This window comes from Cherax quadricarinatus, chromosome 10 (genome assembly GCF_038502225.1).
Source record: "Cherax quadricarinatus isolate ZL_2023a chromosome 10, ASM3850222v1, whole genome shotgun sequence".
NCBI lineage: Eukaryota > Metazoa > Arthropoda > Malacostraca > Decapoda > Parastacidae > Cherax > Cherax quadricarinatus.
The window spans coordinates 27,428,357-27,446,945 of record NC_091301.1 but is presented as its reverse complement, the minus strand read 5'-3'; the positions used below and the strand labels follow the sequence as shown (position 1 = coordinate 27,446,945).

At 42.3% G+C, this 18,589-nt stretch overlaps 1 protein-coding gene across 2 annotated transcripts in view; it reads left to right on the top strand.

Annotated features, from left to right (window-relative positions):
- The window catches only part of LOC128687796 (uncharacterized), a 300,033-nt gene that overhangs the window by 166,391 nt on the left and 115,053 nt on the right, over positions 1-18,589 (top strand). Inside the window, exon 5 of one of the 2 annotated variants that reach the window (XM_070083738.1) lies at positions 16,940-17,020. The exons of the other annotated variant lie outside the window; for it this stretch is intronic. Coding sequence (XP_069939839.1) covers positions 16,940-17,020 — 81 coding nt within the window. The remainder of the gene's footprint in view (positions 1-16,939; positions 17,021-18,589) is intronic. 2 annotated transcript variants of the gene reach the window in all.

Below are 18,589 nucleotides of genomic sequence, written 5' to 3'. Positions count from 1 at the left end.
CACACAGTGGGCTTTTTCAAGTCACACACGGATCTACCTGGGTAGATCCGTGTGTGACTTGAAAAAGCCCACTGTGTGGGTGAAACGTTGTCAATAAAGGATCACATTATACTGCATTTGTGTTTATATTTCCACACTACCACTATCAATACCATCCTCAAAACCATCACCAACACTACCACCATCATGTGCATGTGTATATTTGTGGATCTATAACCCATAACAACATGAGTCAGTGTGTCGGCGATACCTAAAATTGTGAGGTTGAAGTTATGTACAATGACCTAGTGGAAATCAATTTCGGAAATTGTCTATAAAAAAACTTAAAAGAGAGCACCCGCACATGTCAATTACTCCACAAACCTTCACTTAGCAATAATTGACCAGCGTTTAAAATATATAGCTGATTGAATAAGGCGCACCGAAGTTAACGAAAACCTTAGATGGTATAAGGAAATGTGTCTAACAGATGGACGGCTCTTGCACCACGCCGTGCAGTATTTAAAGGCTCATACAGCTCAGGAGATTGAAAAACGCTGAAAAGAGAGAGAGAGAGAGAAAAAAAAACGCGAGTTTTCATTATTTTCCAGCTTTTTAATTGCAGTTGCATTATTTTTAAAATTATCTACAATCCTGCAGAAATAAAAATATTTTGCGCATTTTAGAAATAAAAGGATTCCATGTTTTTATAAAATATTCATTGCATTGACAAATTTGCCAATACAAACCAAAATGAATGGGTACAATCGTGACCATAAGATGCTATGCTAAGAAGCTATGCAGAAGAGATAAACAAACATTTTGATAGTGATGCTTATACAGGAATCAAAATTTCAGTTTTAATCATAAAATAGTCTAATTTGCACCTACATACTTGAATTTCATTCTCCACCATCGTCGAATTAGGAGGCATCGTTTTTGAACGTTTAAAGTTACTCGAGCCATTCTAGGCTGCTGGGTCACAGTGCACCTACACATGCCTATTGTTCCTAGAATCTGGTCCTCGTTACCGTACACAGGAGTTGGAAATTTGATTCCGATAGGATGAGAGGTCCTTCTCGAGGCACACCATCTAAAGGGGACAAAAAGATACAAAACATCCAGCCCATGGGAAAACCTGGGTAGCCACAGCCACTCAAGAGGGAGAGGTTTTTTAGTGCCAGGAAGGAAAAAAAACTGGCAGGAAATGGCAGAAATCGTACACCAAATCCAGTCATTCCTGGAGTGGAACCACAGTCGATGGCCTCCACTCCAAACCAACAGATACAGATACTAATGCCAGAAAAAAAATCCCCTCCCCCCCAGTACCAACAATACCACCAGTCCGATGACATTCTTCTTTGCAAATATACAGGGTCTAAAGCCAGTAACAAACAACAAAATACCTTTCATCCGTGGACTGCTTGCAGAGGCAAAGGCAATGTTTGCGGCTTTCACTGAGACCCACATAAAGGATCACTTGGACAACGAAATATGGATCCCAGGTTACAACCTATACAGATGCGACAGAGTGAACAGGCAAAAGGCAGAGTCACTTGTTTGCACAGAACTGCTAAATGCCTCAAATGATGTAGTGGAAGTTTTAGCAGTAAAGGTCGAGAACCAAAACCTAGTCATTGTGGTAGTCTAAAAGCCTCCGGATGCAACATCCCAGTAATTCCAGGAACAGCTGTTAAAAATTGACCACTGTCTGGAAAATCTGCCAGCTCCTTCACCCAACATCTTGCTCCTGGGGGATTTCAACTTAAGGCACCTAAAATGGAGGAATATAGCAAATAATATTGTTGCAGTAATAACACCAGGAGGCAGCTCTGATGAAAACTCACACTCACACGAGCTTTTAAATCACTGCACAAAATTCAATTTAAACCAGCAAATAATAGAGCCTACTAGACTGGAGAATACACTAGACCTCATCTTCACTAACAATGATGATCTGATACGAAATGTCACCATATCAAAAACAATATACTCAGATCACAACATAATTGAGGTTCAGACATGTATGCGCGGAGCCCCAGACCGTCATAATGAGATTAGTCACGAGGGAGCATTCACCAAATTCAACTTCAATAACAAAAACAAAGTGGGACCAAGTAAACCAAGTCCTAACCGATATAAGCTGGGAAGATATACTAAGCAACACAGACCCCAACTTATGCCTAGAACAGATTAACTCGGTGGCGCTCGATGTATGCACAAGGCTTATTCCTCTAAGAAAAAGGAGGAGTAGATGTAAAATAGAAAGAGACAGACGCTCCCTTTACAGGCGATGGAAAAGAATAACAGAGCGGCTAAAAGAGGTCAATATATCTGAAATGCATAGGGAGACACTGGTCAGAGAAATAGCAAGCATCGAACTTAAGCTAAAGGAATCTTATAGGAGTCAGGAGTCGCGGGAAGAACTAAAAGCCATAAATGAAATCGAAAGAAACCCAAAGTATTTCTTCTCCTATGCCAAATAGAAGTCGAGAACAACGTCCAGTATTGGGCCCCTACTTAAACAAGATGGGTCCTACACAGATGACAGCAAGGAAATGAGTGAGCTACTCAAGTCCCAATATGACTCAGTTTTTAGCAAGCCACTAACCAGTCTGAGAGTCGAAGATCAAAATGATTTTTTTATGAGAACGCCACAGAATTTGGTTAACACAAGCCTATCTGAAGTTATCCTGACGCCAAATGACTTCGAACAGGCGATAAATGACATGCCCATGCACTCTACCCCAGGGCCAGACTCATGGAACTCCGTGTTCATCAAGAACTGCAAGAAGCCCCTATCACGAGCTTTTAACATCCTATGGAGAGGGAGCATGGACACGGGGGTCGTCCCACAGTTACTAAAAGCAACAGACATAGCCCCACTCCACAAAGGGGGCAGTAAAGCAATAGCAAAGAACTACAGACCGATAGCACTAACATCCCATATCATAAAAATCTTTGAAAGGGTCCTAAGAAGCAAGATCACCACCCATCTAGAAACCCATCAATTACACAACCCAGGGCAACATGGGTTTAGAACAGGTCGCTCCTGTCTGTCTCAACTATTGTATCACTACGACAAGGTCCTAGATGCACTAGAAGACAAAAAGAATGCAGATGTAATATATACAGACTTTGCAAAAGCCTTCGACAAGTGTGACCATGGCGTAATAGCGCACAAAATGCGTGCTAAAGGAATAACAGGAAAAGTCGGTCGATGGATCTATAATTTCCTCACTAACAGAACACAGAGAGTAGTAGTCAACAGAGTAAAGTCCGAGGAAGCTACGGTGAAAAGCTCTGTTCCACAAGGCACAGTACTCGCTCCCATCTTGTTCCTCATCCTCATATCTGACATAGACAAGGATGTCAGCCACAGCACCGTGTCTTCCTTTGCAGATGACACCCGAATCTGCATGACAGTGTCTTCCATTGCAGACACTGCAAGGCTCCAGGCGGACATCAACCAAATCTTTCAGTGGGCTGCAGAAAACAATATGAATTTCAACGATGAGAAATTTCAATTACTCAGATATGGTAAACACGAGGAAATTAAATCTTAATCAGAGTACAAAACAAATTCTGGCCACAAAATAGAGCGAAACACCAACGTCAAAGACCTGGGAGTGATCATGTCGGAGGATCTCACCTTCAAGGACCATAACATTGTTTCAATCACATTTGCTAGAAAAATGACAGGATGGATAATGAGAACCTTCAAAACTAGGGATGCCAAGCCCATGATGACACTCTTCAGGTCACTTGTTCTATCTAGGCTGGAATATTGCTGCACACTAACAGCACCTTTCAAGGCAGGTGAAATTGCTGACCTAGAAAATGCACAGAGAACCTTCACGGCTCGCATAACGGAGATAAAACACCTCAATTACTGGGAGCGCTTGAGGTTCCTGAACCTGTATTCCCTGGAACGTAGGCGGGAGAGATACATGATTATATACACCTGGAAAATCCTAGAGGGACTAGTACCGAACTTGCACACGAAAATCACTCACTACGAAAGCAAAAGACTTGACAGACGCTGCAACATTCCCCCAATGAAAAGCAGGGGTGTCACTAGCACGTTAAGAGACCATACAATAAGTGTCAGGGGCCCGAGACTGTTCAACTGCCTCCCAGCATACATAAGGGGGATTACCAACAGACCCCTGGCTGTCTTCAAGCTGGCACTGGACAAGCACCTAAAGTCGGTTCCTGACCAGCCGGGCTGTGGCTTGTACGTTGGTTTGCGTGCAGCCAGCAGTAACAGCCTGGTTGATCGGGCTCTGATCCACCAGGAGGCCTGGTCACAGACCGGGCCGCGGGGGCGTTGACCCCCGGAACTCTCTCCAGGTAAACTCCAGGTAATAGAAAATCTTAAAATTGGAGGAAGACAGAAAACAAAAAATTCAGGCAATCTCTTAAAAGGTACTCCTTCGGGGATACCAAAATAATGATCATTGTTAATTAATGTGCATCACTGGCTCGCTCATAATAGGATATAGCACGACAGGGGACACTGTCTCCTCTCTGATAATAAAATTTGTGACTCCAACCTCTTCACCAGCAGGCTTTATTAATTCATTCCTCTGATGCTGTTCGCGGGACCCCACGTTCATTCTTGGTCCCGTATTCTCGCTTCTGATGGCCTTCCTGCTGATCCAGCTTTTGCGTCTACTGGTTCAGCTGCTTCATTTGCAAGCCAGTCTGCTGTAGCACTTCATCAACTGCTACTGACTGCCGAACCACAGATCTGTCAATACATTCTCTCATTTCATTTCTCAGCTGTTGTTTCCCTTGCATCTGTCTATTTTTGCTGATCTTTTACTAATGAAATTTTTACAAACCGTTCATGAAAGCAACTATAGTTATCTTCACTGATTTTACCTCTTATCACGAAGTCCACCTCGTTACGTACACTTTTACCTCACGGTTACTGAGCTATCATCCCTCTGACACCAGTTGTTGCGAGCCACCATTCTTTGGTTGGAGTGTGTTCTTTTATGTGTGAGGGATGACAGGCATACAATAACGCTCAGTGGAAGCTTTAATGGAAGAACCGAACGATCATACATTATTAAAATAAATCACAGAGTTGAAACATAAAATCTTTTGTAACTCCAGCTTCTAATCCTCGCTTTACTATATCATTGGTTAGCAATGTATTTCTGCTGCAGTTCCACGCAACACATCAGTAATCACTACTTCTGCTGTAGTTACTCATGACACACCACCAGTTGTCACTGTATCACTATCGCATTTATGCATAAGATCACTGGTTCTCGCTGTATCATTTGTAATTCCATACAACACATCAACAGTTTTAACTATCACTTGCAGTTTCTCGTGACACATCACTAGTTATCACTTGCAATCCTACACGACACATCACTTGCCACTGTTGAAGTTACTCATAAACCATCACTGGTTATAAGTCTTGGTTCCTAACATCATAGTTGTCACAGTATCACTCAACATTTCTCACGAAACATCACTGGTCATCATTGTTGCAGTTTAGTTTCTCACTAGCTCTCACTATCACAATTCCACACATCGCTGGTGGTTACCATATTACTGTGGCATCTCCACACCACACATCACTAGTTGTTAATGTATCACTGTCACAGTTCCACATGACCCGTCACACTGTGACTGTATTTTGACTATCCTAGCCAAAAATCTAAAATATCAGTCATCATAGGATCATGGCACAATCGATAAACAAAACATATCCAACGACTTTATGTCAAAATAAGTGGCACAACCAATGATACATCGTTGAATTTAAACTATCTTAGTTTTATTTACTGGTGGAGGGAGGGGAGAGGGTTTGTGATAGTCAAGAGTATAAGAATATGTCACTTCCAAGTACCTAAACATCTATGAAATTATTTTGAGTTCATCAGTTTTGTAGCCTCTAAGCAGATTATGCAATATTGGTGATTAAAAATAATAATAATAATAATAATAATAATAATAATAATAATAAAATAACTTCAGTAATAAAAAATAATAAAACACGTGTGGTTCCAGTAATTCAATTTCAAATATAAGGTCAGTTTATTATTGATGTTCATAATATACTTTCAGTTTCTGTGCAATAATATTAGCTCATTTTATAACTAAGATTTTCTATATTACTGATATTAAAATGGTGCAGTTTAGAGGAATAGGTCTCTGGTGTACCCCGAGGATGTGTACACCAAGATGTATGTGTATCTCTGTATATAAAGTGAGAGCTTAGTTTAATCCCTACTTTAGAGATTAATGTATCCTTGACTGATGGTGCACAAGTTACATACACAGCCTAGTGTGGCCGAGTGGCTTTGGGGGTTTCATGTCTTTTAAATGTGTACTCGCCTAGTTATGGGGTTTCTTGTCCACACATTTAGGCGACTACAATTAATCAACGGTCCTGATTTTTTTTTTAACCTGATTTTTCTTTCTGAGGTTTGTCAGACGCAAACACACGCCGCTCTGGTTATCTGACATGACTCTCTGGTGATACCCTAGGTCTTATACCTACCCTGGGATATTTTTTCTTGTATGAGGTCTGTATCCTGTCCCTCCAGTCTGTATTCCGTTTCTTGCCTTCTCCGATTTTTCATAATATTGCATTAATAGGTTTGAGGTCCAGACTAATCTTGTAGCCTGTAGACGCCCTTCTTTAGCCTTTCCATGTCTTCTCCGGCATTTAATCTCCTCACCTGAAAACAGGGATATGTAGGATTCGTTCTCATATAACAGAAACAGTGATGTCAGGACGGGATCTTAGTGGGCCCCACTCGTCATGCTAGTCTCAGTACCCCATTCTAAACCCTTACTCTCGTTTTTCTCCTAGATATTCATTGATCAATTGAAGTATGTACGTTTGTACGTTACCCCCCTGCTTGCTCTTCCAGTTTGTGGATTAACATGTTATGACTTAGCGTCAAGTAAGTGTATGTGTAGGTGTGATGTGTACTCACCTAGTCGTACTCACCTAGTCGAGGTTGCAGGGGTCGAGTCCAAGCTCCTGGCCCCGCCTCTTCACTGGTCGCTACTAGGTCACTCTCCCTGAACCATGAGCTTTATCGTACCTCTGCTTAAAGCTATGTATGGATCCTGCCTCCACTACATCGCTTCCCAAACTATTCCACTTACTGACTACTCTGTGGCTGAAGAAATACTTCCTAACATCCCTTTGATTCATCTGTGTCTTCAGCTTCCAACTGTGTCCCCGTGTTGCTGTGTCCAGTCTCTGGAACATCCTGTCTTTGTCCACCTTGTCAATTCCTCTCAGTATTTTGTAAGTCGTTATCATGTCCCCCCTATCTCTCCTGTCCTCCAGTGTCGTCAGGTTGATTTCCCTTAACCTCTCCTCACAGGACATACCTCTTAACTCTGGGACTAGTCTTGTTGCAAACCTTTGCACTTTCTCTAGTTTCTTTACATGCTTGGCTAGGTGTGGGTTCCAAACTGGTGCCGCATACTCCAATATGGGCCTAACGTACACGGTGTACAGGGTCCTGAACGATTCCTTATTAAGATGTCGGAATGCCGTTCTGAGGTTTACACCCTTGCCACTCGTGTGTGTGTGTGTGTGTGTGTGTGTGTGTGTGTGTGTGTGTGTGTGTGTGTGTGTGTGTGTGTGTGTGTGTGTGTGTGTGTGTGTGTGTGTACTCACCTAATTGTACTCACCTAATTGTGGTTGCAGGGGTCGAGACTCAGCTCCTGGCCCCGCCTCTTCACTGATCGCTACTGGGTCCTCTCTCTCTCTGCTTCCTGAGCTTTGTCATACCTCTTCTTAAAACTATGTATGGTTCCTGCCTCCACTACTTCACTTGCTAGGCTATTCCACTTGCTGACAACTCTATGACTGAAGAAATACTTCCTAACGTCCCTGTGACTCGTCTGAGTCTTCAGCTTCCAGTTGTGACCCCTTGTCCCTGTGTCCCCTCTCTGGAACATCCTATCTCTGTCCACCTTGTCTATTCCCCGCAGTACCTTGTATGTCGTTATCATGTCTCCCCTGACCCTTCTGTCCTCCAGTGTCGTCAGTCCGATTTCCCTTAACCTTTCCTCGTACGACATTCCCTTGAGCTCTGGGACTAGCCTTGTTGCAAACCTTTGTACTTTCTCTAACTTCTTGACGTGCTTGACCAGGTGTGGGTTCCAGACTGGTGCTGCATACTCCAGTATGGGCCTAACATACACAGTGTACAGTGTCTTGAACGATTCCTTATTAAGGTATCGGAACGCTGTTCTCAGGTTTGCCAGGCGCCCGTATGCTGCAGCGGTTATTTGGTTGATGTGTGCCTCCGGTGATGTGCTCGGTGTTATGGTCACCCCAAGGTCTTTCTCCCTGAGTGAGGTCTGTAGTCTTTGTCCACCTAGCCTATACTCTGTCTGCGGTCTTCTTTGCCCCTCCCCAATCTTCATGACTTCGCATTTGGCTGGATTGAATTCGAGAAGCCAGTTACTGGACCACATGTCCAGCCTCTCCAGGTCTCTTTGCAGTCCTGCCTCATCCTCGTCCGATTTAATTCTTCTCATCAACTTCACGTCATCTGCGAACAGGGACACTTCAGAGTCTATTCCTTCCATCATGTCGTTCATATATATCAAAAATAGCACTGGTCCTAGAACTGACCCCTGTGGGATCCCGCTCGTAGCAGGCGCCCACTGTGATACCTCTTCACGTACCATGACTCGTTGCTGCCTCCCTGTCAGGTATTCCCTTATCCATTGCAGTACCCTCCCTTTTACGTGCGCCTGATCCTCCAGCTTCTGCACTAATTAATCTCTTGTGGGGAACTGTGTCAAAGGCCTTCCTGCAGTCTAGGAAAACGCAATCTACCCACCCCTCTCTCTCGTGTCTTACTTCTGATACCTTGTCATAAAACTCCAGGAGGTTTGTGATACAAGATTTGCCTTCCATGAACCCATGCTGGTTTTCATTTATAATCTTGTTCCTTTCCAGGTGTTCGACCACTCTCCTCCTGATAATCTTCTCCATGACTTTGCACACAATACATGTCAGAGACACAGGTCTGTAGTTTAGTGCCTCGTTTCTGTTTCCTTTCTTAAATATGGGGACTACATTAGCTGTCTTCCATTCCTCAGGTAGTTGCCCAGTTTCAAGGGATGTGTTGAAGATTGTGGTTAGAGGCACGCACAGCATCTCTGCTCCTTCTCTAAGGACCCATGGGGAGATGTTGTCCGGTCCCATCGCCTTTGAGGTGTCAAGGTCACTTAAGAGCTTCTTCACCTCCTCCTCAGTTGTTCGTATGTCATCCAACACTTGTTGGTATATTCCCTCTTGATGTTCCCTTCTGTGCTGTCTTCCCACAGCCCTTCCTGTCTTTACTGTAAAAACTTCCTTAAATCTCCTGTTCAGCTCCTCACATACCTCCTGATCATTTCTTGTGAGTTCTCCACCTTCTGTCCTTAATCTGATCACCTGGTCTTTGACTGTTGTCTTCCTCCTGATGTGGCTATACAACAGTTTCGGGTCAGTCTTGATTCTCGATGCTATGTCATTTTCATACTGTCGCTGGGCCTCCCTCCTTACCTGTGCGTACTCATTCCTGGCTCTGCGACTGATCTCCCTATTTTCGTGTGTTCTCTGCCTTCTGTCCTTTTTCCATTCTCTATTGCACTTTGTTTTTGCCTCATTACACAGTCGGGTAAACCAGGGGCTCGTTCTGGTCTTCCCGTTGTTACTGTTGCCCTTGGGAATAAACCTTTCCACTGCCTCCTTGCATTTTGTTGTTATATATTCCATCATTTCATTTACTGGCTTTCCTGCCAGTTCTCTGTCCCACTGGACCTCCCGCAGGAAGTTCTTCAACCCTATGTCTGTGTCTGTGTCTGTGTACTCACCTAATTGTGGTTCCAGGGGTCGAGACTCAGCTCCTGGCCCCGTCTCTTCACTGATCGCTGCAAGGTCATCTCTCTCCCTGCTCCATGAGCTTTATCATTCCTCGTTTTAAAGCTATGTATGATTCCTGCCTCCAGTACCTCACTTGCTAGACTATTCCACTTCCTGACAACTCTATGACTAAAGAAATACTTTCTGGCATCCCTGTGACTCGTCTGAGTCTTCTTCAGCTTCCAATTGTGACCTCTTGTTTCTGTGTCCCCTCTCGCGAACATCCTGTCTCTGTCCACCTTATCTATTCCACGCAGTATTTTGTATGTCGTTATCATGTCTCCCCTTACCCTTCTTTCCTCCAGTGTCGTCAGGCCGATTTCCCTCAACCTTTCTTCGTAGGACATTTCCCTGAGCTCCGGAACTAACCTCGTTGCAAACCTTTGCACTTTCTCTAATTTCTTGACGTGCTTGACCAGTTGTGGGTTCCAAACTGGTGCTGCATACTCCAGTATGGGCCTGACGTACACAGTGTGCAGTGTCTTGAATGATTTCTTAATAAGGTGTCGGAAAGCTATTCTCAGGTTCGCCAAGCACCCATGTGCTGGAGCGGTTATCTGGTTGTGTGCTTCCGGAGACGTGCTCGGTGTTATGGTCACCCCAAGATCTTTCTCCTTGAGTGAGGTTTGCAGTCTTTGGCCGCCTAGCCTATACTCCGTCTTCGGTCTTCTTTGCCCTTCCACAATCTTCATGACTTTGCATTTGGCGGGGTTGAATTTAAAAAGCCAGTTGCTGGACCACGTGTCCAGCCTGTCCAAGTCTCTTTGTAGTCCTGCCTGATCCTCACCTGATTTAATTCTCCTCATTAACTTCACATCTTCTGCGAACAGAGACACTTCTGAGTCTATCCCTTCCATCATGTCATTCACATATACCAAAAATAGCACTGGTCCTAGGACTGACCCCTGTGGGACCCCGCTCGTCACAGGCGCCCACTGTGATACCTCATCGCTGTTGCCTCCCTGTCAGGTATTCTCTGATCCATTGCAGTGCTTTCCCTGTTATACGCGCCTGATCCTTCAGCTTCTGCACTAATCTCTTGTATGGAACTGTGTCGAAGGCCTTCCTGCAGTCCAGGAAAATGTGTGTGGGTAGGCGTGAAGATGTGTGTGTGTCCCCAGCAATTCGCCGTTGCAGATGTGGTCGTATATGTTAACATATTTGTATTTATCTACAGCCTATGTAGCTACAGGAGCAGAACTATGCTTGTAGTGTCATCTTAAATTAAGTCAATAAATTTGTTTAAATTTCCACTTCTTGTACCACTATCATCTTTTTCGAAGCAAGTTTTTTGTAGCATCTCTTCCACTCCATTATTTCCACTGTGGCCTCTTATCATATTGAAGATACTAAGAAACTTTTTTTTTCATATCCTTATATGTACCTGTCATAATTGTCTCTTTTCCTCCTGTCAGCCATTGCGGGCACCTATAGTGTTTTCATCTATCTATAATTATTACTCATTTTTTAAGCTCTGAGAGCCATATTATATCTCTCATTTGAGTTTTTTCTATTTAGTTCACAATGTTTTTTTCGTGTGGACACCACACAGCCAATGTATATTATAATTTCGGCCCAAGATCTTCCGGTGACAGTGTTCTGTTAAATAGTTCTCACATAACTTTGCTCTGTATCTTACTTTTAATATTTTGTCGTAATCCGTGTTCCTAATCTGACCGGATTTCGTTTCTTCCCATTTCCATTATATGGCATTGATCTGCATTACTTTCTATCATCCATCTTTGACTCCATCTGCTCGATTTATCCGAATCATCTGTAGAGATTCAGTAATTTTTATTGTTTGTCTTGCTTAAGTTTTCTTTCATCATCTACAAATATTTTCATATAGTTTATTATACTTTCTGGTAAGTCATTTATGTAAATTAAAATTTTCTCCAGAAGGAAATTTTTCCTCTTAAAAAGCGTCGGTCATCCATTATAATAATTTACATTTTATTCCTCTTTCTTTTTTTTTTTAGTTTCCATATTAGTATTTCAAGCGGAACTTTATCAAAACCTTTCTAAAAAATTTAGTTAAACACAGTCCGCCCATCCATTTAATATACAGGAATTTGCAGATTGAAAATCGAATTATTTGATAATTAGCAGCTTTTGTTCTCAGTTTTTATTTGATTTTCTCTATTCTTTTTCCAGGAAACAAACCTATAGTTAAAACAGTCATCTTTGTCTTCTTTTGTAAAACTTGGCAGTTTGCACTGTCTTACATTTGTATAGTAATGCAATTCTAAAAACATTCCAAGCGTAATAGTAGTTCATCTGCACATACAGTACCCATAGTGTTACCTTATCTGGCCCTACTGCTTTTATTGTCAAAAAACTAGTAACTGTTATATTCCCTTTAATTATTTATTCTCCATAACAGTTAGTTGTTTTAGGATTAAAAGTCACTATATTCAAGTAGTTATTGTCTGTAATTACCCTCTAAAACTTTCTATATAGTATTACCTAACATGTTTCCTACTCCACGTCATGATTGTCACGACCTTCATTCTTTGCGTTTTGTTTCACATTTGTTTTTGTTTTTTTTGTTTTTTTACATTCTTGTTTAATAGATTTGGTCCAGTCTCGTTTTTATTTACTATTTATTTCCAAAGTTTCTTCCTCTTACCTTACATTTTCATACTAATTTCTAGCTTATTTGAATCTATGCTAGGCCTCTAGGTTGACGCAATTACTATATTATTTTTGAGTACAGTGTTCTTCAAGGCTCCCCAGCCTTGCTGGCTCCACCTCTAATCTGTTTGCTTACATTTTCAAGTATGTTCCTTGTCTACTGCACTAATATTCTGTAGAAATGTTTACTCTGTTTCTGTGATTGTTTAACCTTTTATTCGTGTTCATATAGTCTTATAATTATATTTCTTCCTTGATAGGTTTTGTTTAATTAACATCATGATAATCTTCAAATTAATTTATCCGACCGGTTCTTATTTTTCTCGTATTTTTTTCACTCCACTTATATATCACTTCATGTTGTACAATGTTGAAATACGTTGAACACTTTTATGGGTGCATTGGCTTAAGCCGGTAGGGACTTGGACCTGCCTCGCATGGGCCAGTAGGCCTTCTGCAGTGTTCCTTCGTTCTTATGTTCTTATGTTCTTATAATCTTATTGGAACGTCGCTTCGCTCCTCCTTTATTCTGTCCACTGTTGAGCGCTAAACCCTTAGGGGGATACACAACGCCAAAGAGGAATGAGAAGCATTCGGATTGAATACAAGGAGATACCAAGCTCAATTCCTTGGATCAAGAGCCCCTTACCTGTATTAATAAAACTTCCTTTATGGTAGCAGTGGAAAACAATACTCAATTTTTTGTCAATATTTTCCTTCAAATATTATTCAGGAAAGTTATCTTTTTCCGTTAGCTTTTCCCTCGTTTAGCCGTTTTCATCTTTTTTTTTTTTCAAAGTTTATACTGTCTGTGATGTTTTGAACTAGCTTTATAGTTCAAACATTTTCTTTGTTATTCCAACATTACTATTTTAAACTCTTCCATACGTTCCAGCTTCTCTATAACAACCGTTACTTTTTAATAATTCTTGATCGGTCTCCACTGTGTTCCTCATAACCTCAGCTTGATCTTACAGTCTTTTGGGAATTTCTTATATTCAACCTTTCATCATTTGCATTTAATTTTTTTCAAAATTACATTTTTCTTTATATAACTTTTAATAATTCCTTTCCTGTCTTACCTGATTTTTTTTTTAACTTTTATTTTCTCTTACGGTCCAAGTGTTGTAGTTCAACAGGACCTGTTAGCATACAAACACTGTGTGACTAGTGTTGTTTTACACTGTTTTTCTCCAAACACATCTAACTTTTTATTTACCCCTAAAGTAACTCATAAAAATTTCACTTTTCTGAGTGGCACCTCACCAAGAATGCTCTACTTTAATTATTATACTGATACAAAAAATCATTATTCTAAGCAGCAGCATCCCCAGCACTGTACTCACCTAATTATGGTTGCAGGAGTCGATTCATAGCTCCTGGCCCCGCCTCTTCACTGCTCATTACTAGGTCCTCTCCCTTCTCCATGAGCTTTATCGTACCTCTTCTTGAAGCTATGTATAGTCCTTGTCTCCACTGCGTCACTCTCCAGACTATTCCACTTCCTGACACCTCTGTGACTGAAGAAATAGTTCCTAACATCCCTATGACTCATCTGAGTCTTCAGCTTCCAATTGTGACACCTTGTTGCGCACGCGCAACAAGGTGTGTGTGTGTGTGTGTGTGTGGGTGTTGGTGTTGGTGTTGGTGTGTGTGTGTGTGTGCTTGTGTTTGTGTGTGTGTGTGTGTGTGTGTGTGTGTGTGTGTGTGTGTGTGTGTGTGTGTGTGTGTGTGTGTGTGTGTGTGTGTGTGTGTGTGGGTGTGTCTACGTGTGTATGTGTGTGTACTCACCTAATTGTACTCACCTAATTGTGGTTGCAAGGGTGGATACTCAGCTCCTGGCCCCGCCTCTCTCTCTCTGCTCCCTGAGCTTTATCATACCTCATCTTAAAGCTATGTATGGTTCCTGCCTCCACTACGTCACTTGCTAGGCTATTCCACTTCCTGACGACTCTGTGACTGAAGAAATACTTCCTAACATCCCTGTGACTCGTCTGAGTCTTCAGCTTCCAGTTGTGACCCCTTGTTTCTGTGTCCCTTTTCTGGAGCATCCTGTCTCTGTCCAGCTTATCTATTCCACTCAGTATTTTGTATGTCGTTATCATGTCTCCCCTGACCCTCCTGTCCTCCAGTATCGTCAGGCCGATTTCCCTCAACCTTTCTTCGTAGGACATTTCCCTGAGCTCCGGAACTAGCCTTGTTGCAAACCTTTGCACTTTCTCTAATTTCTTGACGTGCTTGACCAGGTGTGGGTTCCAAACTGGTGCTGCATACTCCAGTATGGACCTGACGTACACAGTGTACAGTGTCTTGAACGTTTCCTTACTAAGGTATCGGAACGTCATTTTCAGGTTTGCCAGACGCCCATATGCTGCAGCAGTTATCTGGTGTGCCTCCGGAGACGTGCTCGGTGTTATGGTCACCCCAAGATCTTTCTTCTTGAATGAGGTTTGCAGTCTTTTTCCACCTAGCCTATACTCTGTCTGCGGTCTTCTTTGCCCTTCCCCAATCTTCATGACTTTGGATTTGGCGGGGTTGAATTCGAGAAGCCATTTGCTAGACCACGTGTCCAGCCTGTCAAGGTCTCTTTGTAGTCCTGCCTGATCCTCATCTGATTTAATTCTCCTCATTAACTTCACATCATCTGCAAACAGGGACACTTCAGAGTCTATCCCTTCCATCATGTCATTCACATATATCAAAATTAGCACTGGTCCTAGGACTGACCCCTGTGTGAACCCGCTCGTCACAGGCGCCCACTGTGATACCTCATCACTTACCATGACTCGTTGTTGCCTCCCTGTCAGGTATTCTCTGATCCATTGCAGTGCCCTTCTTGTTATACGTGTCTGATCCTCCAGCTTCTGCACTAATCTCTTGTGAGGAACTGTGTCGAAGGCCTTCCTGCAATCCAGGAAAATGCAATCAACCCACCCCTCTCTCTTGTGTCTTCTGTTACTTTGTCATAAAACTCCAGAAGGTTTGTGACACAGGATTTGCCTCCCATGAATCTAGTTCCGTTCCAGGTGTTTCACCACTCTCCTCCTGATAATCTTCCCCAGTGACACTGGTCTGTAGTTTAGTGCCTCGTTTCTGTCTCCTCTCTTAAAAATGGGTACTACATTTGCCGTCTTCCTTACCTCGGGAAGTTGCCCAGTTGCAAGGGATGTGTTGAAGATTGTAGTTAGTGGGACACACAGCATCTCTGCTCCTTCTCTAATGACCCACGGAGAAATGTCCGGTCCCATCGTCTTTGAGGTATCAGAGTCACTTAGTAGCTTCTGCGCCTCCTCCTCAGTTGTGTGTATGTCATCCAACACTTGTTGGTATATTCCCTGTTGGTATTCCCCTCTGTGCTGTCTTCCCAGAGCCCTTCCTATCTCTTCTGTGAATACTTCCTTGAATCTCGTGTTGAGCTCCTCACATACTTCTTGATCGTTTCTTGTGAGTTTCCCACCTTCTTTCCTCAGCCTGATCACCTGGTCTTTGACTGTTGTCTTCCTCCTAATGTGGCTATACAGTAGTTTCGGGTCAGACTTGAATTTCGCTACCTTGTTGTTTTCGTACTGTCGTTGGGCCTCCCTCCTAATCTGTGCATACTAGATTCTTCCTCTTCAACTAATCTCCTTATTTTCCTGGGTTCTTTGCCTTCTGTACTTTTTCCATTCTCTAGTGCACTTAGTTTTTGCCTCCTTACACCTTCGGGTAAACCAAGAACTCGATCTGGTCTTCCCATTATTTCTGTTGCCCTTGGGAACAAACCTTTCCTTTGCCTCCTTGCATTTTGTTGTTACGTATTCCATCATTTCATTTACTGACTTTCCTGCCAATTCTCTGTCCCACTGATCCTCCTGCAGGAAGTTCCTCATACCTGTGTAGTCCCCTCTTTTATAGTTTAGCTTATCCCATTCAACTCCTGTTACCCTCTCCACTTGTAACTCTATGTATTCGAAACACAGAACCACGTGATCACTAGCTCCTCAATATCTGAATTGCTCGGGGTGAACACAAGGTCCAGTCTTGCTGGTGTGTGTGTGTGTGTGTGTGTGTGTGTGCCTACGTGTCTGTGTGGAAAGATACTGTTCGACTGATATCTTTAATTTTAGACATTTACAATGTAAATGATTTGGCGAGATGTTTTTTTAAGACTAAATCTTAATTTAATTGGAGTTTGGTGAGTATTACGTTGGTATTTTTTTATTTACATAATTACTGTCATATTTTAGGGATCTTGCAGGTCTCCTGCCAAAAATGCCTTTCGGATTACTGGAACCATACAGTCAGGAATTTTATTGTATTAAAATTATTTAAACGCAAGATCATAAATAAATCCAATTTGCCTCCTTCATACCTTAATCCCCCCCATCCCGGACAGTCCAGACTGCAGATTATACACACCATGTTGTCTTGCAGTCGTGGGGCCGCAAAAAGAGCAAAAGAAAACCGGGAAATGTGTACTCCATGGACTGCGTCACCTCTCTGAGCATGTCCAAGGTAAACAGTCCCACCGAGCACTCAGAGGCACCTGCTGGGAGACTATTACATTATCGTTTTTGTTTTTCCCCTATTAACTGAGGACTTCGGGACGTAGCTGAGGATGCTCGGCTGAGTGTTTTGCTGGTTTCTTGGTTATGTCTGCTGAGATATGTGTTGTTAAGCTAGTCAGTGACGACACTAGATCCCACGACACATACACACACATATGCTTGGCAGTATGGCAACAAAGTTGTGCCGAGCTTCTAGCCTTACCGAGACAAGTTCTGTAGTCCCCAGTTACGACAGATAGAGTGGAAAAATAAAGAGATAACGTATTAATCTGTGATGGGTGGGGTGCCTCAGTAGTTCATCCTGGCATCATAGTTGCTCCTTCTGGATGTCTGTGTATGTAGGTCTGCTCAACGTATCTCACACTTTTTTATTTATTTGATTTATCAACTTATATATTAACCTGTTTATTTTCTTTTCAAATTAAATAGCTACCAAAGCTGCGCATTGGTCAGTGTTGAGGTGTGACACAGCTGCCCGTGGTGCTCCTACCCAACCTGCCCACACACACAAACACCTAAATAACTCAGAAACTAAATAACGACTCACAGATTTGTAATTAAAAATATATTTCCCATGTGGTCTGAAATTCCATTCATTTTTCGTTATGCATATATTTTGTATATACTTATTTTTGTTCAAAGTTCAAGAACCTATTTTTTTTCCTGTACGTTAATTATTTTTCAAGGCAGTGACATTCCCAGAATTTTTTCACACTTCATTTAAAAATTTTCCTCTTTTTCGAAGTTAAACGTTTCTTTTCCTCTAGGAGTTGTACAACAGTGAATAAAACACTTCTGGATTTTTTTAAAAATATCTTAACAGGATTTGAAGTATCGGTAGGTTATTTGAGCTGTTAGTAATTTTTATGTGATTTAACATCTTTTCTTTCAAAAGGAATTAGTAAATGTATCTGGTCTAGCCAACAAAGTTTTTTCACCCGAGTCAAATGGTTAAATGTTCCATTACGGCAAAAATATATTTTATTGGACCAATGCGGAGTTTTGCTCTCTCTCTCTCTCTCTCTGTCTCTCTCTCTCTCTCTCTCTCTCTCTCTCTCTCTCTCTCTCTCTCTCTCTCTCTCTCTCTCTCTCTCTCTCTCTCTCTCTCTCTCTCTCTCTCTCTCTCTCTCTATCATGCTGCGGCTGGCTGTGGCCAGTCATTGGAATCTTGATGTTAGCTCTGGAGCTACTTCAGGAGGACCAGCTGACCATGGATCACCCAGGGCAGAGTATTTTGGTAGCACAAGTAGCAGTATTAGTACTAGTGGTAGTTGCTGCAATTAGTATCCTAACTCTACCTCCGTCTTTCCATGCACGTTATACACTGGGGCATGCTTGTTTAAATAATTTGTTTCCTCTGGTAGTGTGGCCGGAGTGAGTGAAGGGTGGCGAGAAAGCCTTCTGCCATGCTGTTACTGTGTCTGCTATCTAGACAGAAGAGGAAGCTGGTCTGTTGTTTTTCCTTCCTCTGTAACCTCCATGTGGATTGCACGGTCTTCCGATCTCTGATTTTCCT